The sequence below is a fragment of the Misgurnus anguillicaudatus genome, chromosome 23 (genome assembly GCF_027580225.2).
Source record: "Misgurnus anguillicaudatus chromosome 23, ASM2758022v2, whole genome shotgun sequence".
In the NCBI taxonomy this organism is placed as follows: Eukaryota; Metazoa; Chordata; class Actinopteri; order Cypriniformes; family Cobitidae; genus Misgurnus; species Misgurnus anguillicaudatus.
This window is the reverse complement of record NC_073359.2, coordinates 5,819,562-5,841,719: the sequence shown is the minus strand read 5'-3', so window position 1 is coordinate 5,841,719 and position 22,158 is coordinate 5,819,562. Positions and strand designations below refer to the sequence as shown.

Sequence of the window (22,158 nt, the reverse complement as noted above, 5' to 3'; positions counted from 1 at the left end):
CATTTGCCGGGTTTCGAGCATTAAAGCACGTCAAAGACGTCACACGTCGTCAACCAGGCTGATCCAGCATCCACAAAAATGAAAGAGATGGTCAGAAACGGTTCATACAGACTATGTATGCTTAAACACACGTGCACTTATAGGACTATTTTGGTTTTTCACAATTTTCGGCCATTTCTGATGGAGATTTTAATATAACGCCAATATAGTTTTTTGTTCAGAAGCTATTGCATTGTTCTTCCTATGGTGTTTTCGAATCGATAGGAATTACGGTTACAAAGCTATTAGTGATTGTTTTTAATGTGGTAAAACATAGTTCTGGTCGAAACGTAATTCAAAACCTGGCATGCTTGGTATCGTAAGATTCGAGAACAATTCAGGATCATATAAAAGCAATTCCCATGGAAATTCGTTGATCACAGATAAAGTTATAGGCTTATAAAGTGTAACCGTTGGATAATCACAGTATTTAATGCCATTTTTCCCGTTATAGCGCCACCTATTGTCCGATCGGCAAGCTTTTTATATCACGACCTCAGACCGATGGCCTTCATATACTATTCAAGCCCCGTGATGATATCTCAAACCCCTCTCGAGTTATGGCCATTTAAATGTTCTAAGCTCCGCTCATTTATGTTTTTGGCCACTCCTTTCGTGTATGAATACAAATTACAAATTTTTTTTGATAATTATTTATAGTCACACTCCACAGAATCAATCAGCTTTGGTTATGTTCCGATCCGGCGAAAAATCTAGGACTAGTTCGCAAAAGTAGGTTTTGAAGGTTATCACCAATAACTCACAAACCGTTTGATTGACAGCAACGCTTCAAGAGGAAAGTTGTTCACCATGGGCAGATCTATCATATGATGTCATGTTTGTGTGTGTATGTCAAACGTCACGTGATACAGGCACTGAAATATGTTATTACGCCCCCTAGTGGCCAAATGACACTGTAATTCTTACAGACCTTCAGGAGCAGTACACAAAGAAGCACAGTGCGTTTCGTTCCGATCGACCTTTGTTAACCCTGTCAAATCAGTCCTCAACCTTCATTGGCCAATGACGGCCATGTTTTTGGAGATACGCCAAAGTCCTTCCACACCCTCATGGTACATTGCAAAAAGACACACCATAACAAATATTGAGAGTATCGGGAAAACGGTTGTGTAGTAATAGCCATTCCTGAGCTCAAGCCTGTTATAGCGCCACCTAGTGGCCAAAATCCGCATCTTTTTTACTGTGTCCCCGGAGTGAACTGGTACATATGTGTACAAAACCTCGTTAAGATATCTCAAACGGTTCACGAGTTATATCAATTTTAGTGACGATAGGCTACTTCCTGTATGGAGCTTTGGCGCCCCTTAGTGACCCTGAAGCGAAATTTCAAAATCTGTTCGATAATTATTTACCTACTCACTCCACAGATTTCTCCTGCATTGGAACGATACCGATTGGGCAAAAAACCTAGGAGTAGTTCGCAAAAGTAGGATTTGAAGGTTATCACCAATAACTCACGAACCGTTTGATTGACAGCAACGCTTCAAGAGGCAAAGTTGTTCACCATGGGCAGATCTATCATATGATGTCATGTTTGTGTGTGTATGTCAAACGTCACGTGATACAGGCACTGAAATATGGTATTACGCCCCCTAGTGGCCAAATGACACCGTAATTCTTACAGACCTTCATGAGCAGTACACGAAGAAGCACAGTGCGTTTCGTTCCGATCGACCTTCGTTAACCCTGTCAAATCAGTCCTCAACTTTCATTGGCCGATGACGGCCATGTTTTTGGAGATACGCCAATGTCCTTCCAGACCCTCATGGTACATTGCACAAAGACACACCATAGCAAATATTAAGTGTATCGGGCTAACGGTTGTGTAGTAATAGCCATTCCCGAGCTAAAGCCTGTTATAGCGCCACCAAGTGGCCAAAATCTGCATCTTTTTTACTGTCACACCGGAGTGAGCTGGTACACATGTGTACCGAACCTCGTTAAGATATCTCAAACCGTTCACGAGTTATATCCATTTCAGTGACGATAGGCTACTTCCTGTATGGAGTATTGGCGCCCCTTAGTGACCCTGAAGCGAAATTTCAAATTCTGTTTGATAATTATTTACCTACTCACTCCACAGATTTCTCCAGCGTTGGAACGATTCCGATCGGGCGAAAAACCTAGGACTAGTTCATTTTGGCTAGAAATGCATATTATGCAAATTAGCGAAAAATTTACATACCGGAAATGAAATCGGAGATATACATTTTTTAAGTTTAGAGCCAGGGATTACAATGGTACCAAATACTTCAGTGTCTGATGTCCGGTTTAGGAGTTATGAGCCCCAACGCGTCGGGCATTGCTATAGCGCCACCTATGGGCCGATTTGGCTGATTCACTGTATCTGAGTAGCGAGCTGATATACAACCAGTTGACCAAGTGGCAAGTTTCTACGACTTACGGTTTGTGCTGGGCGACGCGTTTTATGGCGGAAAAATAATAATAATTAAAGCTGCAAGCAGCATTTACCGGGTTTCGAGCATTAAAGCACGTCAAAGACGTCAGACATCGTCGACCAGGCTGATCCAGCATCCACAAAAACAAAAGAGGTGGTCAGAAACGGTTCATACAGACTATGTATGCTTAAACACACGTGCACCTATAGGACAAACATGTCACGTCCTTAATGTGAAGTCATTCGCAGCTACCAGACACACGTGTTCAAAGTTGTCAGCAAAAAAGGTGTTATCATTCAGTGAAATGTCTCCCTCTCTTCTCACGGAACATTGACAAACAGAACACTGAAGGAAATGTTTGTGGTGCTTGCAGTGGTAAAACTTGGGTCACAAAATGTTAAAATAGTGTTAATGAGTCAAAAGAGCCGAACCCCATGTCTCTACGATGTTCTGATACAGAGATACAGCTCTTGTTAAATGGTTGCTAGGGTATTCTCATTGGTTGCTAGTGACTGAATTGCAATCCACCAATGATTATACTCAAAGTGAAAAAAACAAATAACCACTAGGTGGCGCTAAGACAGACTCGTGCATGCAACCTCAGGTCATGACTGTGTTACTTGTAGCTAGAATCACGGCTATTCACTTTAGTTTAGTAAAGAAACAGTTGTATGACCATTGGGCTTACTCAATGTCAAAGGTTTTGTTCAATTATGAGGCCAACTAGTGGTGCAGGCATACCAATTTTTTTTTGTATTGCCTCAGACTCTGCTCAGACATCAGCGTATCAAATTTGGTGAAAAAATGTCATTTCGTTGCAGAGTTATAAGCATTTATATCTAAAAAACACAAAAAATGAATGTAATTTTTCGTTTTTTGCAATTTTCGGCCATTTCTGATAGAAATTTTAATATAACGCCAATAGAACTTTTTGTTCAGAAGTTCAAGTTAATTTCTTCCTATGGTTATTTCGAGTCGATCGGAATAACCCTCGCGGAGTTATTCACGCATGTTTTTTAAGCGCTATTTTGCTGTGCAGGGCTAACCGTAAGGCGAAACCTGGCATGTTTGGTATCGTTGGACTCGGTAACAATTCAAAACTCTTAGTAAAAAAGTCCCATGAAAATACGTCAAACTCAGCCTAAGTTATAAGCATTTACATGATTTGTCTGGCCACTAGGTGGCGCTGTGACGAAACGAGGCACGCAACCTCAAGCCATGACTGTCATCACAAATACCAAGTGTCGTGTTGATACTTCATTTCTGTCCCCAGTTATAGCCAAAAAAGTCCAATTGGCTGCGCACACTTCAGACGTTTGGGCTTGGCATATCGACCGTGAGTCGAAAGTTCAACTTTTTTTTAATAATTATTGATATTCTAACTCCAAGGAACATTTTAGCACTGGAACGATTCTGATCGAGCGAAAAACCTAGGACTAGTTCGTTTTTTTTTTTTTCGACAAAATCGAAAATACAGAAATTTTTTTATGGCGGAAATAAAATCGGAGATATACATTTTTTAAGTTTGGAACCAGGGATTACAATGATACCAAACACTTGACTGTCTGATGTCCGGTTTAGGAGTTATGAGCACCAACGCGTCGGGCATTGCTATAGCGCCACCTATGGGCCAATTTGGCTGATTCACTGTATCTGAGTAGCCTGCTAATATACAACCAGTTGACCAAGTGGCAAGTTTCTACGACTTACGGTTTAGGCTGGGCAACGCGTTTTACCGTGGAAAAATAATAATAATAAAACAGACAAATACAATAGGTTTTCAGCACTTCGTGCTCGAAACCCTAATAATAATAATAATAATAATAATAAAACAGACAAATACAATAGGTTTTCAGCACTTCGTGCTCGAAACCCTAATAAAACAGACAAATACAATAGGTTTTCAGCACTTCGTGCTCGAAACCCTAATAATATAGCTGCAAGCAGCAATTGCCGGGTTTCGAGCATTAAAGCACGTCAAAAACGTCAGACGTCAATTACCAGGCTGAGGAGTTGCACCCGAATACAGACACAATGAATGATAGACCACCTCGCTCCAAAAAAACGAAAGAGATGGTCAAAAACGGATCATACAGACTATTTATGCTTACACACATGTGCACCTATAAGACAAACATGTAATGTCCTTAATTTGAAGTTATAAGGATAATTTGTTAACGAGAATAAGTTATTCAGATTTATACTGAAACATACAATTCAGAAATGGCTGTGTTTAGTTTAACTAAAAGGCCATTGAGTCATGGTATGGTCATCAATGGTTCAAACAGACTGCGGACGTGCATATACGACACAAACAGCAGCGCAGCAGACCGCAAAGACTTACAGTGGACAGCACATCAAAGATGTCAGATGTCGTCGACCAGGCTGATCCAGCATCCACAAAAACGAAAGAGATGGTCAGAAACAGTTCATAGAGACTATATATGCCTAAACACACGTGCACCTATAGGACAAACATGTCACGTGCTTAATGTGAAGTCATTCGCTTGGGTTCAAGCGATTTGGGATCTTATGACCTTTAAGGGCATGCCTGTGTAGATTTGCTGCATTGTACAAAATAAATGATGAAAAGTAAACTACCAGACATACTTGTTCATAGTTGTCGTCATAGCCGAACCCCATGTCTCTAAGATGTTCTGATACTGAGAAACAGCTCTTGCTAAATGGTTGCTAGGGTATTCTCATTGGTTGCTAGGGAGTGAACTGCAATCCACCAATGATTATACTCAAAGCCATGAAAGGCACAATCTATGATGACTCATGATTTTAGATGTAAGGTTGCAGTATTTTTAAGTGAAAATAACAAATAACCACTAGGTGGGGCTATGTCAAACTCGTGCATGCAACCTCGGGTCATGACTGTGTTACATGTAGCTAGTATCACGGCTATTCACTTTAGTTTAGTGAAGAAACAATTGTATGACCATAAGGCTTACTCAATGTCAAAGGTTTTGTTCAATTATGAGGCCAACTACTGGTGTAGGCAAACAATTTTTTTTGTATTGCCTCAGACTCTGCTCAGACATCAGCATATCAAATCTGGTAGAAAAATGTCATTTCATAGCGGAGTTATAACCATTTATGTGTAGAAAACACAAAAAATGAATGTAATTTTTCGTTTTTTGCAATTTTCGGCCATTTCTGATGGAAATTTTAACATAACGCCAATAGAGTTTTTTGTTCAGAAGGTAAAGTTAATTTCTTCCTATGGTGTTTTCGAGTCGATCGGAATAACCCTCGCGGAGTTATTCACGCATGTTTTGTAAGCACAGTTTTTGCAGTGCAGGACTAACCATAAGGCAAAACCTGGTATGTTTGGTATCGTAGGACTTGGAAACAATTCAGGATGATAAAAAAAACAACTCCCATGAAAATCTCTTGACCACAGATAAAATTATAGGCGTGAAAGTTGTAACCATTGCATAATCACAGTATTTAGTGCCATTTTCCCCGTTATAGCGCCATCTAGTGTCCGATCGGCGAGCTTTTTATATCACGGCCTTAGACCGATGGCCTACAAATATGATTCAAGCCCCGTGATGATATCTCAAACGACTCTCGAGTTATGGCCGTTTTAATGTTTTAAGCTCCGCCCAGTTTGGTTTTTGGCCACTCCTTGCGTGATTGAATGTAAATTTCAATTTTTTTTTGATAATTATTTATAGTCACACTCCACAGAATCAATCAGCCTTGGTTAGGTTCAGATCGGGCGAAAAACCAAGGACTAGTTCGCAAAAGTAGGTTTGAACGTTATCGCCAATAACTCACAAACCGTTTGATTGACAGCAACGCTTCCAGAGGCAAAGTTTTTCGTCATGAGCCGATCTATCATATGATGTCATGTTTGTTTGTGTACGTCAAACGTCACGTGATACAGGCACCAAAATACGGTATTACGCCCCCTAGTGGCCAAATGACACCAAAATTCTTACAGGCCTTCAGGAGCAGTACACGAAGAAGCACAGTGCGTTTCGTTCCAATCGACCTTTGTTAACCCTGTCAAATCAGTCCTCAACCTTCATTGGCCGACGACGGCCATGTTTTTGAAGATACGCCAATGTCCTTCTAGACCCTCATGGTACATTGCACAAAGACATACAATACAAAATATTAAGTGTATCGGGCTAACGGTTGTGTAGTAATAGCCATTCCCGATCTCAAGCCTGTTACAGCGCCACCTAGTGGCCAAAATCCGCATCTTTTTTACTGTGATCCCGGAGTGAGCTGGTACATATGTGTACCAAACCTCGTTAAGATATCTCAAACCGTTCACGAGTTATAGCCATTTCAGTGACGATAGGCTACTTCCTGTATGGAGTTTTGGTGCCCCCTAGTGACCCTGAAGCGGAATTTCAAATTCTGTTCGATAATTATTTACCTACTCACTCCACAGATTTCTCCTGCATTGGAACGATTCCGATCGGGCGAAAAACCTAGGACTAGTTCATTTTGGCTTGAAATGCATATTATGCAAATTAGCGAAAAAATTTGCATACCGGAAATGAAATCGGAGATATACATTTTTTAAGTTTTGAGCCAGGGATTACAATGATACCAAACACTTGAGTGTCTGATGTCCGGTTTAGGAGTTATGATGCCCAACGCGTCGGGCATTGCTATAGCGCCACCTATGGGCCGATTTGGCTGATTCACTGTATCTGAGTAGCCTGCTAATATACAACCAGTTGACCAAGTGGCAAGTTTCTACGACTTACGGTTTGGGCTGGGCGATGCGTTTTAAGGCGGAAAAATAATAATAATAAAACAGACAAATACAATAGGTTTTCAGCACTTCGTGCTCGAAACCCTAATAAAACAGACAAATACAATAGGTTTTCAGCACTTCGTGCTCGAAACCCTAATAATATCAGCACCAATACATGCCACCCAAATCTGCATATTGTCACTTTTAATGTTAGCTATTATTAATGATTTAATTTATTTATTGTTCACTTGCAAATGCTTTGAAATGTTTTACTAGTTTTACCCTGGTAAAACCGCATCAGATCACCCTTCTTCATTGATATGTTGACATTACTCTTCATTTATGAACTTTATATATTATTGTGGTGTTTGTGACATAAAATAGAACCATCTCATGCCTGAAATCACTGAAAAGCTGTTTTGTTCACTTTCAATTCACTTTGCATTGCATCAGTTGCTGACGCTATGGGGGAAACTCCTGTTTACTCCGCGATTGAAGGCTATTGGTAAACGTCTGTAAAAAATACAGACCAATGATGTTTGAGCCCCCGCGCGGGATGGCACATGTCCTTATATAAGCGCGGGGTCAAGCGTCAAGAGCTCATTAATTTTCTCCTTCAGCGCGAACCTCTCGCTGCTTCGAAGAAGAAGAAGCCTTACTCGCCGTAGACACAAGCCCTGCAGCAGAATCCAGGTCTAGCGGACACATGCCTGACGAGGTTAGCTGCGGCCGCCCGGTAAGCTCAATATTTTTAATATAAGCTATAAGCTAAAAGAGCAGGCGCTGTTGTAATAACGTCCAGCACAGAGGCTCGAGTGAGCCTCTCTGCTATGAATTTCCCCCGAGCGCATCACCGGTCTGGCACCTCCCACGCCGAGAGCGCTCTCATGTGCACGGTTATCCTACCTATGTTTCGTGCTCCCCCTGCTGTTCCTCTCTCACGGAGACGAACAAACGGCGAGCCGTGAGACTAAGATGGATGCATAGACTAGTGCACACGGGCCACCCCCCGTGCTCTGTCACAACGCAAACGTTCATGCTTTACACTCACAGAGTTCCTCGCTCCTCACACAGTCAGCCGCGAGGTCTCTGGCACCCTCATATGAATTCCCCGAGTGCATCGCCGGGTGAAGACTGTTCATACGATGCATGGCTGTTCTATCCATGTTACATGACCCCCTTTGCTGTTCCTCTCTTGCTGAGATGAACAAGGGGCGGAGCTGTAGAACTAAGATAGATGCATAGGACAAGCAAACACGGCCGGGTCTGAACCCTGTTTTTCTGTCATAACAGATCGCGGAGTCCCTTGCTCCTTCCCCCGCAGTAGCGAGGTCTCTAGCGGCTTCTTAGAGTCAGCGCACAGTCTTATGGCTCCTTGCCTCTAAGTGCAGCTGTCTAGTGTTCAACGATTACAGAGCTTCATGCCCCTCCCCTTCTGGAGCGGCGCGATCTCATTCGTCTGCTCGATAGGGCAAACACGCCTAACAACCGGCCTGAGTCTGTCTCACTTCGGTAGAGCTTACTGTGACTGTGTTTGTCTGCCCTGTCATTTCTCTTTGGCTTAGACGGAATCAGAGGTAGAACGAATTTGTTTGATAATAGGCTGAGGCCCGAACACCTCCCCTTATTCAGTCCCGTCCTATATCAGTACGCTGAATATTGGTACATTCCTATATACCCCGGTTTTTCTGCCCTTTTAATAAACGGCAAAACTGCGGGGCTCACGGCAGACTTCCTTGCTGTGTATGAGTTCAGCCTGACATCAAACCACCTAGACATACTGCTCTGCTGTGAGCCGCTCTGGTCACCGTCACTACAGAGGCTCGTGCACCTGAACGGCCGAGCTGTGGTCTTCGCAGCACAGCTGCATCGACAGAGAACAGATCTGTCTGGGAGAAGAAGGGTTAAATCGCGCCTCGGCTGGACTGCCCTGAAATGTTTTTTGTGTGCTCTGTTTATCCAGAAACATTCACACGTAATACTGTCGGTAATGCGACCTCACTGTAGTGGCGAACGGTATTGAATTCCTCTCTAGAGCAATTTCCGTGCTTACTATACTGTGTATTGACACCCCACGGCTGTACAGTGTCTCTAATCACGTTTTGCCTTACCGACAAGCAGTCAATATACGCACACACGGCCCGCTGTCCATAATTATATTGACGCTCGCCGAAAAACCCCAGTTTGGCGATCCACTCCCGGGATGGATTCTAAACAATAATTCAGAAGTTTCTCGCTGAAATTCGCTTGCAGCCCACCCCAGTTTTTCTGCTACAATACTGACAGTGTAGGCGAATACGGTCTTACAGCTGTTATTTTCTCTCCCTAGACTCGAGAGACGGCAGACTTTTTCATGGCTCCAAGCGTTTGAATCGCGCCCTCTCCGGACGGCCACTCAAAAGCTTACAGCCAAGTGGTTAATGACATTTTTCGGCCATATGGCTGGTTTATATCAGTGGTTCCGAAGACGCTCACACCTCAGCTCCGCTCCAATACTCTGAGAAATCAAGGGTTATATCAACCTCAAGTGAGCTTGCTACCCATCAAAACGAGTTTCGTTTATGAGGCTCGGAAGCGAGCCTAACACCAGAGCGCGCTCACAGTCAGACGCACGGCATCTCATTTAAGGCGGGCTCACGTACCCCCCTAACGAGCCCCAGAAAGCTGAATATTGTAGCATTCTGTTCATAAGACCACTTCAGTTTGACTTAGCAAAGGTCCTGCCCCGAGCTGACGGCCAGGGAGCTTATGCTTTAAGTTACACACGGCTGCATGAAGTGCTATTGTTACGAGCTCGCCCAGCATCTGCTGTGGAATTAGACACGCCTTGCGACGGCAATCAGCATTTGGCGCGTGAAACGCACGTTTGTCTCATATCAATCACCTTGTACTGTACAAACGATCCATTTAAGGGGATGATTTTAGCACTGCAGCACTCTCTACATACAGTATATACAGTGTCTCTTTGATGCTCTGCTCTTTGGAAATCATTTGCATTTTGGTATTTTGCAAGGTTCTGAGAAAACAGATAAACAAATTTCATTTGACTAATCCAGGTCCACAACACAACTTTTGTTTTTTCATTCTCCAAACATTTACTCAATAATAACGTTGCAATAAATTTACTTAAAAACAAAGGTGTTAAAAGGATTCTTAATTTCCTGAATAACCTTTGAGTCAATGTTTTTAATTTAGCCAGACAAGAAACCTTTAATACCGTACACTTCCCCATCTATCCCAGCCATATTGTACTGTATATGCCAAGGCAGGTGTATGTACAACATTTGTTTAGGTTCATTTCCCTTAAGTCTAAACTCTGTGATGCTTTCAAAGCATTGCTCAGTTTCTTTGTTTATTGTGACCAGCCAAACACTTGAATAGTTAGGGTTTTATATTTGTACACATGTATGAGACAGTGTTTAAACCCATCTTCTTTGTGAAACCAGAATAACAGGTTGTAACCTCAATCTCTTTGTTTGTTGTGCAGGATATTGCTGTGTCTACAGTAGCTACGGTCAGTCAGCTCCTGAGTGCCGGTCCTGAGAAATTCCCCGATGTCAACCGTGATGCTCTTTCAAAGTATATGAAAATATTGCACTGGTTGGGAATTGTGATCTTGTTCCTGATGTGTGAAATACTGTCACTGAGAATGTCCTAAGAACTAACCAGTCCTAGCTTAATCTAAGTCCTGTCTCTGAAATTACTAGTTTATGTGACAACGTAAAACTAAGTAATATTGCTATTTATATGTCAACACACACACAAAATAAAATTAGTCTTATGTAGTTAGAATTAATTATTTCCACAGAAGTACTTAAAGTCATCATGTAGTCAACAATTTGTTTCATTTTTAAGGCATCATAATAGCATATGTTAGCTATGGGTTTTAGAAAAGCGCATTATAAACAAAAAAATATTATTATTATTATAGGTAAAAGTTTTACTTGTCACAGTAATTCCTTCATGCTTTAAAAAACAGCTTGAATGTAACTCGCACAATTGCCTTGTGTAGTATACGCGGATCTAGAATATGCAAATTAGTCCTCACCTCTACTCAAGCACACAGCTCTAAACATATATATATATATATATGCAAATGAGTCCCGACCTCGACTCTTTCACACCACCTCGGACCATAGATATACATGTAAATAGATGCTACATTCGGCAGTTTCAAACACATAAATGCCAAGTCCGGTTTCACACAATGCATATGTTAACTGCAGCACAAATGTTTCTAGTGCTGATGTTAACTCTTTCCCCAGGCAAACGTGATTATGATTTTCACGAAAGTTTAATGAATTCCAAAAAATGATCTTCTTTAAATAAAGATCGCATTTAGAATAATGATCAAAACATACACAGAGCATTTACTGCTTTTGAATCTGTAGATGCTTTAGTGCTTTATAAGTTGGGTAAGAGCGCCACCTTGTGAATAATAGCGGATATGGATTGCCATAAAAAGTCATCATTGGCAGGCGAGAGTTTTTTCTTAATTAACGATATAACTCGTTGATTGCGGGGAAAGAGTTAACAGGCATTCACAATGCACGTGTGAACAGAACAGAAGTAGAGCTGAAGCAATCTTTTTAATGCTTTTGACTCTATGTGTCATCCGTATGTAATCATATGGCTCAAACTACTGATCCACTCGTTCAATTGTGATTGGTTACATGTTTGTGACAAAGGAAACCGAGTCATATTAAAAACAATACATAGACATATAAGCAAGAAAAACTTTTTTTTCAAGAAAGAATTTATTAGTTACCAACATTATGAATAAATGCTATATACGCATGTTTGATTTTGGATTGTGTTTTTACAGCCTAACACAGACTCTGCAGAATTTCTCACTGCGCGAGGAATCAAAAAACTTGATACAACCAAATTTGGCAGTGCAGTCCTTTAAGTGGAAACCTGGGACTCAACATGTGCAGTTAACCTTATTGAAAGGTAAGTACTGGACCAGCTTGACCAATTACAGTAGAATGAGCTTCATAGAAACCGGAGATGTGTTGCAATAATGTAAAATATGTGCGACCATTTTAAAATGTATGAACTGGCCACATTAACTTACATAGTAAATGCCTCACTAAAACCAAACAAAATTATAAAAAGACTTTTGTGATAATCAACATTATGGCATGCTGTTGTTAGCATATATACCTTAAAGCACCTTAAAAGTGTGAGACTATAATACATTTTTCAGCAGTTGAGCTACGTATTAAAAACAGAGGTAATGTGTATTTAGGGGTGAGTTAAAGATGCAATTTGTATTTATGCGCCGATAGATGGCGCCAAATCAAACAACAACAATGATGTTGTTTACTGACGCTCTGAAGCAGCGTGGAATTATGGGATTTGTAGTCTTTAACTCAACCGCTGATGGCCATCAATCAGACGCGAACGAGAAATCACGTTGATGGATAAGGTAATCAAGTCTTATAAATGTTGCGTTTGATGACATCGTTTATTTCATTATGTAAGTTTATATGTGATGTTCAAAACGAAATTGTTAGTCATAGATATTACAGTATTAGTCCAAATTCGATGGTTAACACAGCACAGAATTAAGTTTTCAACTTACAATCTACAATGATTTTTTTACATAATGTATTGACAGTACAAATCTTATTGGGAAGTGTCTTAAAATGACCATTTATATTGCTGTACAATACCTTTTGATGTGCATATCGTCCGCGGGAAGACGCGCTGATTACAATCTACACACTAATGTTGTGATCAATATAATAGCATACGTTTTTTTAAGGGTTACGAATCAAAACAACTTAGCCCGACAGGCGCTATCACATAGTTCCGCATTTGTCCACTGGCTGGACTTGTTGCCTCGCTGCCTCATGAGGAAATGACTTCGGACTCAGAGGCCTGAAGGCAGCTCAGAGAAAGGCTTTCGGATGCACTTCAAAGGCAGCGTGTTTGAAATATAAACAGAGAGCGCCTTTGTGATAACTAATTTAAATCTCTACATAGATCAACCTTAATTATCTACTTATTTTTGTAGCAAAAGGCAATGATATCTTTATACCTGGCAGAATAAAACTGGATTCAGATTCGACTCCTTTTCTAAAAGAGGAAGTTGACCTACAGATGAATATCACATTCAGTAAAGGTAAATCTGCAGTATATTCTGTGTTTTGTAATCAATTTTCCATATACAATATTATGCTTAGTTTTAAATAAAGTAATCTGATGTAAAAATGATAGAGAAAGAAATAAAAATAGAAATAATGTCATATAATAAAGTGATTAAGAAGGCCATATAGTATAATTTTTAATAACGTTTCCCCCTGCACATTAGTATCACGGTCATGAAGGAGATGTTTAAAAACAGGTTGACATTATAGAGGCAAATGTTAATAACTGCAGTAAAGAATCTCTCTCTCTCTCTCTCTCACTCTCTCTTTAGTAATGGACAAAAGTGTTGGGTTTGTTCTCTATGATAGCGATCATTTCTTTCCATCACAAAACTTTAAGCTTTCTCCGAATACAAAGAGAAGAGTGTTCTCTGCTAACCTGTTCGAAAATAGTTCTGACACCATGGAAGTTCAGTTTTCAGTCACACCATCGGTGAGAAATGTCTGCAGCCATATTATTCAGTTTTATATTTTGTGTACATATTTCCTTTATTTATTTGTTTGTATATTAATTAAAAGACTGAAAATAGGATTAGTTTTAATTTTATTACTTTATTTATACAGTATAGCACTTTTCACAATTGTTTAATTGTTTCAAAGCAGCTTTACATTAATAAAAGCAGGAGAAAGCACAACAAAAGTAGCTAAAATTAAACCATACTAGCAAGGGGAGTAATAATGTAATGTATAGAAGATAGGGATGGAGAGATTCCTCTAGTCGAATGGATTTGACTAACAGTGCTCTGACAAGTGAACAGACATTACTATTATTTATCTTGACAAGAGATGAGTCACTATAACTTTTAAAATGTTGCCATATTTCAACTATAAGTTGAAACGACTTGTACATTTGAGTTGATTAAACAAAAAAATGAAGGCAGTGCACATTCCTATGCTACTGCGTTTTGAACCAGCTGAGCTTGTTCACCTGAAATGCGTGACACGCCCCGAGTAACGAGTTACTACAGTATAGTCTATTCTTGATGTTATAAAAGTACGGATAAACTTCTCTGCATCTGATGCAGACAGCATATGGGTATTTTTGAGATTTTTCTAAGATGAAAGAATGCTGCATGTGCAGCATTGACGTATAAAAAGGATGGAAATTAAAAAATTGCATTAAACATTACAAACAAAATGTATATACAGTATCCACTCTTAGAATAAAACTACAAAAGTTGTCACTGGGGCAGTACTCTTTTCAAAAAGTACGCATTTGTACCTACAGGGTAAATACCTCAAAGGCACAAATTGGTACCATATTGCTCATGAATTAAAAGATTATTGACCTTTCAGAATGACTCTGTGATGTCCCTGCACGAATTTTCATGCGTGTTTTGGAGTTACAGCGATAAAGACTGGAGTACAAAAGGCTGCACAAAAAAGAGTTTCTCGGGTCACGTGCAGTGCACCTGTACATCTGATCAACATGAAAATAATTTCAACTTAAATAAGAACTTTGCAGTCCTGATGGTAAGATACATTTATGGTCAAGTTATTTATTAAAGTAAATATATACATTGCAGTGATCATAATGTCTGTCAGGGAGAAATAAAATGTTTTAAAAAGTGTATTTTTGCAGTCTGTCAATATAAACTATAAGTATTCAGAAGCATTAAACTGGATCAGCATTGCCGGCTGTTCTCTTTCTATATTGGGTCTGGCTGTCACAGCAATTTACCAAATTGCAACCAGGTAAAAAGAGTCAAGAAAGTCAAGTATGGCATTTTTCTCGTTTTTTTAATATATTCATAAACTTTAATACAGGAAGTCAAGGGGATGCAGCCCGACTCTGCTTTTGGTGAACATCTGCTTGAGCATGATGATTTTCTACCTTCTGTTCATCTTTGGCATAAACAACCCTGTCCATCATCCAAAAGTGGCTAAAGTTGCAGCAGAAAATCTTGTGTCAAACAACCATCGGCACTCTGACGAGGGTCGTTGTACGGCATTTACAGCCTTGATTCATTACTTCTTGTTGGCCACATTCACTTGGAATACTCTGTATGGAATTAATGTGTTCCTCCTCTTCAAAACAACCACAATATCTGGAACACCTCCATGGTTTCCCAAGGTGTCCCTAGCAGTCGGCTGGGGTAGGAAACTCAGAAAGTCTTATTGTTTAACCTACACTTTCAGTAACAAATGTCTGTCAACTGTAAAAAGGTCCTATTATGTACCATGTGTTACAGATTTGTATACATTTGGTACCAATAAGTACCACTGAGATACTATTATGAACTATTTACAGTAGGTACAAATGCAGACTTTTTGAAAGGGTACATCCCCAGTGCTAGGGTTCATATTTTGACTATAAGGTTAGTTAGTGTATCGTGAGGAAAAGCATAAGAATCCTGGCTATAAAGTGTTAATATACAGTATAATGACATTACTTAGTGCCTATAAAACTTTTCCTGTCTCAGGCTTTCCCGCCATCATTGTTGGTATCTCACTGGGTGTCACTTACAGAGTCGAAGATCCTTTAGGTTATCGACAAGAAGAATTGTAAGTACCAAATTTTGGGGATTTCATTGATTAAATTATTTTGGTTCCATGTTGATGCTAGTAATACATTATTGATGCCACAGTATTTGATCACTAAATGCTTACAGTACTGATTTTATGAGTTCACTTGTCAGTTGCTGGTTGGCTTCCTCGGACCCCAAACATAATTTCGATATGAGGAAGCCAATGTTCTGGGGATTTCTGCTTCCTTTGGTTATCATGCTGCTCTTCAACATGGCAATATTGCTGCATTTCGCTCAGAACACCTGCAAGACCGTCCCTAATTTAGTCCGGTACCTTTTATTTTAGACAGATACACTGTAAAGATATACATGAATGACAAATTAGCGTGTACAATCTTGTTTGTCCTGATAACACTTTTGTTGTCTAGTTTGCGTCAAACTCCTTTAAAGAAGAAGTTTCTGAGTAGTTTTTCTATGGCTGTGATGCTTGGTCTATCGTGGGTCATTGGTTACATTTTGCTTATCACCCATGAACCAACTCTTCACCTCATCCTGAGCATAGTTTTTTGTGTCTGCAACACAACACAGGTGTGATAATTAAGTTTTTCAAACCATTTTCCTTTTGGATCCCCATTAGCAAGGCATTATCACCCATTTATCGTCACTATACTAAAAATATGTTGCATACACTCATAATTTACCAGATTATGGTTATCATTAGAATAACTAAAGCGGGCATTGTTATTTGCATTTACACTAAAAACAATGAGTACCAAATCACTACACTGTAAAGAAAAATCCTTGTTGCCCTGTTAGCCAGGCCATGCTGAAATGCAAACACGAAGTATCCAATGAAGCAGTACACAGTCAATACTCGGGAGAGGGCTTCCTCCGGTGGTGTGGCGTTACATCAAAAAAGTTGAAGTAATTGCCAATTTAAATTGATTAAATTTAGGTGCAACAAGGAATTTTTACAGTGTATGCACATGCACTTCTATTTTTAACACACTTTTCATTTTGGCAATTTACATTTGAACTCAACTTTTCTTTTTTTTCATGATCACAAAGCCTTGCAATTGTAAAATTAATGCATTTTAAAATTATTCTGCAATGCTTGCAATGATAGTAATTTGAATTCTTTCTATTTCCAAAGGGCATACAAATATTTATTTTATTCACTCTGAGATCCGTAATAAAATCAAATCCAGCCATTCTCAATTCTATGAGTGCACTCAAAGTTGGCATTCACAGAAAAGTGTTCTTCGTATGGAAAGTTAAGGCAGAAGAAAACATTGAAATCTACAGACCCACTGATCCTGACTCCGCTAAGATGTCTCAGGTCATCGCTGGTAATAACTGGATACATATGTAATGTATCATGCTAATATATCAAGTATGCTTTATACTAAACACACACTGTAAATTTCAAACAAGCGGATCTCTATACTGTTTGTACATCAAGTTCAATAAAATAGTTAAGAGTGCAAGTCTTTTCAATATTGAACAGATTTTACCGACGTAGTGTTGATTTTATACAGTATTGCTGCTTTGTGACCATGACAAACAAAGAATGTGTGTCACTTTTCATTATAGAGCTGAAGTAGATCATTGGAGGCTGTGGCTGTGCTGATCACATCAGTGTAAAGGCACAACATGAAGTGGATCTCATGGTAAATGGATGCTGAGAAAGGGGGATACCAACTTGAATTATGGTGGATGCATGTATGATGGGTGTGATTATTTTAGAAATTCTGTTAAGATTTAATTTAGTATGCAACTCAGTTTTATATAACAGGCATTTTAGATGCGTGTCAATTTCTCTAATTGCATTAAATCTTTTTTTTAATTCAGAAACCAATCACAGGCAACCATTTTCACAGTTAAACTTGAACAATGAAATTATTGTTCAGATTACAGACGATTATTTTCACATTTATTATCACTAACATACATCTTCTAAAAAATGCAATAATACCATGTAGCACATATATTTCATAATTTTCTGTTTTTCTTTTCATCTCTCCTTTCAATACTAATACAGTATGCATTTTAAAGCTGCTTTTCAATAATGCAAAATTGTGAAAAGTGCTATAGAAACAAAGCATACATTTATATGATATTGATTTGTATTCTGAAGCTTGGTAACTGACCTTTGTAAACATTCCTTGTTGCACTTAAACATTTAATCAACTTGATATTAAAATTGTGGAGAAGTTTCTATAAATTTACAAAAAATATAGTTGACTTTAACTTAATTGAACTTTATTTTTATAATTTTTATTTTAAAACAGAACATAACCAGCCCAATGGCCAATCAAAACTATCCCAAAAAATAGCCCAAGTCCTTATGCCAAACACCAAGACTCAAAAATACCACTACCATACCTAAAATAAAATGCATATTTTAATTTCACTTTTATGCAAAACACATGTTCTTCTTACAGTAAATAAATAATGAATATTATATTATTATATATTATATTATATATTATAAACACTGATTTATAAATAAGATCATCACAAAATTCTTCCACCTGGAAGACCGTGGACTTGGCAACATTGCTATATTGTTAAACCTATAACTTTTTAAAGGCTTATATTTTGTAGAATTTTTGTTATTTTAACATACTTTGAATAAAAAAATGTAATGTCTTAAACACTGATCGTTTTAAACTTCATTCAGATGTATCCCAAATTGTAATAACTGAATATAGGAAAAAATTAAAATAAATGGCATATTAAATAATTAAGACTCTTTTGTCATATTTTGTATCCTTGTTAAACATTTCACAGGCAGAAAATTGTGATCTCTGATAAGTGCTTCATGTGTACATACGGAGAGATATGTTAGGGGTAAGTTTTAAAAATGGATAATAAATGGCTGCATAAGCATTGTTCCAACTGTTCATAATACATTGAACTGAGATCTTGCCCAGTTTACTGTTGTAATGTTGATGGTAATGACTGCCATGATGGAAATGTTTTAAATTTTTTTTAATTACTGCTTGTGAGAATGAATGTACTGGTTAATATGGCAAGACAATGTCTTTTTAATTACTGATTCTGAATCCAGTCAGAAATTCTTTATATCCACCAGGTGGAGCCATTTATAAGTAAATACACATATGATACGTGTAGAAGATAAGCCTTTACTGATAGGCCACAACAACTAAAATCACCAGGTACGTCCTCCTTGCGCTACCAAAACATCTCTGATGTGTCGACTCCACCATTTCTCTTGAATGCGTCCTGTGTTATTTGGCACCACGACATTAGATGGAGATCCTTTAAGTCCTGCAAGTTGCGAGGTGGGGGATTAATATATTGAATTTATTGGTACAGTACATCCCACAGATGCTCAATGCGATTGAGATCTGGGATATTTTGATGCAAAGGCAACATCTTGAATTCTTTGACATGTTCATCAAACCATTCCTAAACAATTGCAGGGTGCATTATCCTACTGAAGAAAGGGAACACTATTGCTATCAATTGGTGTACATGGAGTGCAACAATCTTTAGGTAGGTGTACATGTCAAAGAAACATCCACATACCAGAACCATTGTATCAGTTTTTCTTTACGTGGGCGAGGAAGGAGGAGAAGAAGGAGAGGAAGAGAGAGAATTTTCCTTTTGGTTGACCAGTAAATGTAATATTACATTCTTTACTTAAAATTTAATCACCATTCAAACATAACTGAGATAACTGTTTAGAATATGATTAATATGTAAGGGATGCTTTTATCAGATATATTAATCAAATTGGAATAGCCTTTATGACAGAATTAAATTCTTTAAATGGGACAGGACATTTGTATATATTCACAAACATTAACAAATCACCATTTGAGTTAAATAGATCGTGCAATAAACCAATGAGAGTCTCAGCTCTCATCCCCTTTAAAAACCTGTTGCGCTGGGACTATGTCTAATCCCTATTTAGATGACAGACTTTGTAAACTAAAAAAAACTGAGTGGAGGAAGAAAATCCCCAGTTTAAGATGAATGTTAAATAATTGTGTTGGTTTTCACTTGTATTTTTTTAAGCATTACTTAAAAATGTTTCTCATCTCACCATATCCAAAAGTACAGAGTCATCATATACTTGGGCATACAGGGATGTACACAGGTGAGAACACTGGGCATTTAGCTGGGGCATACAAGGATGTACACAGGTGAGTACACTGGGCTGTTAGCTTAAGTATACTGGGTTGTACACTGGTGAGTACAACTGGGCCTTTAGCTTGGGTGTACAGGGGTATACACAGGTGAGTACAACTGGGCTTTTAGCTTGGGCGTATAGGGATGTACACAGGTAAGTACAACTAGGCATTTAGCTTGGGCATGCAGGGATTTACACAGGTGAGTACAACTGGGCTTTTAGCTTGGGCAGACAGGGAAGTACACAGGTGAGTACAACTGGGCTTTTAGGCTAGTACTCTCCACAGTCACAATGCCACCACCAGGCGGGAAAGGGGTTTAATCGGTCGCAGTCGTGTAGGTGTAAAAGACAGCTGTCCCGTGCCGCCACTCTGCTCCTCGTAGACAGGGCTCTTTCTTCAGCCTAGAAAGTGATTACTGACCACACTGAGAATGCACACTTACAGTGACGTAGGGTCAGGGTCACCACATTGGACAGGATTCAGAGTCCTGAATCGTTGGATGACTGGGGCAGAAGACAACCAAGTGTAAACGTCAAGGCCACGACTACGAGAGCTCCTCCTTCCTCTTCTCGGCTAGCTCCAGCACACCAATGGATCCTCGCAGCTGGCTGGGAGGCTAACACACTCAAAGCGGACTGAGATCAAAAGATTAGTGGTGTTGCAAATGACAGAGTAATAGCAAAACGAATTCCAAACATAACACACTGTTCCTTTAACTTCTTATTACTCCCCTTTGTCCGTGTAGATGTCCAAAGCATCCGAAGCCTTGTTTACACGGGTCCCTCCATTTCTTCCGACACATAGGATCCCTTTCAACATGCACAGTATCAACAACACAGAACAACAGCATGAATGATTTTCCACACTTATCTTCGTCTTTACTTCAGCCCAATACTATCTCTTATCTTCGCCCAGTCTGCAAATCCACAGAAAACGTCTCTCTGAGCACACCACAATCCTCCGCCATACTCACAGCGATCGCCGGGGTAAACAACACTCAGACGCGTCTCTTCAGCCCCCGTGGCTTCTCCGCTTCACTTCTCCGCGAACGCCGGAACCAAACGTGGCTTGTCAACTCCTTCTTTGAAGGTTACTTCTCATCCGCCATTGGCTTCTCTTATCCAGATGCTTGTTGTTTACTCTTGGCTACGGTTTTCGGCTTCCCCTCGCCCGTCCCCCTTGCACCGCAACCCAGCGGGCTTCCAGAGCGAACTGCGGAACAGAACCTCCTTCTGGTATTCTGGGCGCCGTATTTATAAGCCTCTTCTCTACTCTTCTAACTATACAAATCCCTTTAATGAGCTTGCTGAAATGGGTAGAAATCTAGCCAGTTTAACAGGTCATTTACTTCATCAAAAAAGAGAGGCCACTTCCCTTTTAAATATATTATTTGGGATAAATTACCACATAGAATCTGATTCAAGCAAGAAACATTTCAACAAATACATTTTAAAAGTGTTGCTAGTGTCATCAAAATTTAGGACTTCAGTCCTTTTGCTTTGTAAAATATACTTTGTAAAATATATATTTTTTTTGTCATTTCTTGTAATTCATAACAGGACACCCACTTTAAAGTTGAAATAAGATTGTAATTATTTTAAATTAATTTATTGATTTATTTACATTTCAATAGCATTTGTTGTGCTACTGTTCTGTAAATCAAACCAACATTCAAATGTTATGAATGAAACAGAAACAAAACATAGTGTATCTTCTTGTTAGTGCATCATTGTAGCTAATAACCTCTGCCTGTCATAAATACATATTTCCTTGTCCGTGTCTACTCTGATGTTTGTAAACCAGACAATCAGTCTCAGTTGTTCAATAGTCGTCCGGTTTCATGTTAGTAATAAGTTCATCCAACGTTTGAATGATGCACTGTTGCCTGATCCTCATCTTTATCTTAGGTAAGTTTGGTTTTTAATATATTTCAACTATTATCTGAATGAATAATAATAATAATTAATATGAAAGCAATGATAGCCTGCATGAAGATAAATATGTTAAGCAATCATTGCTTTCATATTAATTGTATATATGAACAGTTTCGTTGCAAAACGAGATAAATTCAGTTTTTAACATTTTTGTCAATACATGTTTATTATTATGTTATCATGTTATTATTATTAAGTATGGTGCTACTTAACTGTAAGTTTTAAGTTATGAAGGTTTAAATCAAAACAAATC

The 22,158-nt window shown here is 39.0% G+C and overlaps 3 protein-coding genes and 1 long non-coding RNA gene across 4 annotated transcripts in view; all 4 read left to right on the top strand.

Moving 5' to 3' along the window:
• LOC129453584 (adhesion G-protein coupled receptor G7-like) overlaps positions 1-12,315 on the top strand; it is a 48,401-nt gene extending 36,086 nt beyond the window's left edge. Inside the window, exons 3-4 of the mRNA XM_073861904.1 lie at positions 10,673-10,764; positions 12,011-12,315. Coding sequence (XP_073718005.1) covers positions 10,673-10,764; positions 12,011-12,209 — 291 coding nt within the window. The 3' untranslated portion in view covers positions 12,210-12,315. The remainder of the gene's footprint in view (positions 1-10,672; positions 10,765-12,010) is intronic.
• LOC141349280 (adhesion G-protein coupled receptor G7-like) overlaps positions 1-18,580 on the top strand; it is a 99,266-nt gene extending 80,686 nt beyond the window's left edge. Inside the window, exon 6 of the mRNA XM_073861575.1 lies at positions 17,402-18,580. Within this exon, the coding sequence (XP_073717676.1) occupies positions 17,402-17,407 (6 nt within the window). The 3' untranslated portion in view covers positions 17,408-18,580. The remainder of the gene's footprint in view (positions 1-17,401) is intronic.
• Positions 12,453-15,849, top strand: LOC129453367 (adhesion G-protein coupled receptor G7-like). The gene is made up of 6 exons (XM_073862320.1): positions 12,453-13,315; positions 13,613-13,773; positions 14,637-14,813; positions 14,923-15,035; positions 15,108-15,478; positions 15,764-15,849. Exons 1-6 carry the CDS (start codon positions 13,294-13,296, stop codon positions 15,847-15,849), a joined length of 930 nt encoding a protein of 309 aa, XP_073718421.1. The 5' UTR covers positions 12,453-13,293.
• Positions 15,986-17,147, top strand: LOC129452724 (uncharacterized). The gene is made up of 3 exons (XR_012365738.1): positions 15,986-16,138; positions 16,237-16,396; positions 16,962-17,147. It is a non-coding gene; the product is annotated as an uncharacterized lncRNA (long non-coding RNA).
• Positions 18,581-22,158: the final 3,578 nt, after the last annotated feature.

Excerpts from the sequence above, each read along its gene's own strand:
- LOC129453367 (XM_073862320.1), top strand. The coding sequence starts at position 13,294 with ATGAATATCACATTCAGTAAAG. Across the intron at positions 13,774-14,636 it reads AGTTTTCAGTCACACCATCG|AATGACTCTGTGATGTCCCT; the intron begins GTGAGAAATGTC and ends TTGACCTTTCAG. Across the intron at positions 15,036-15,107 it reads ATTTACCAAATTGCAACCAG|GAAGTCAAGGGGATGCAGCC; the intron begins GTAAAAAGAGTC and ends ACTTTAATACAG.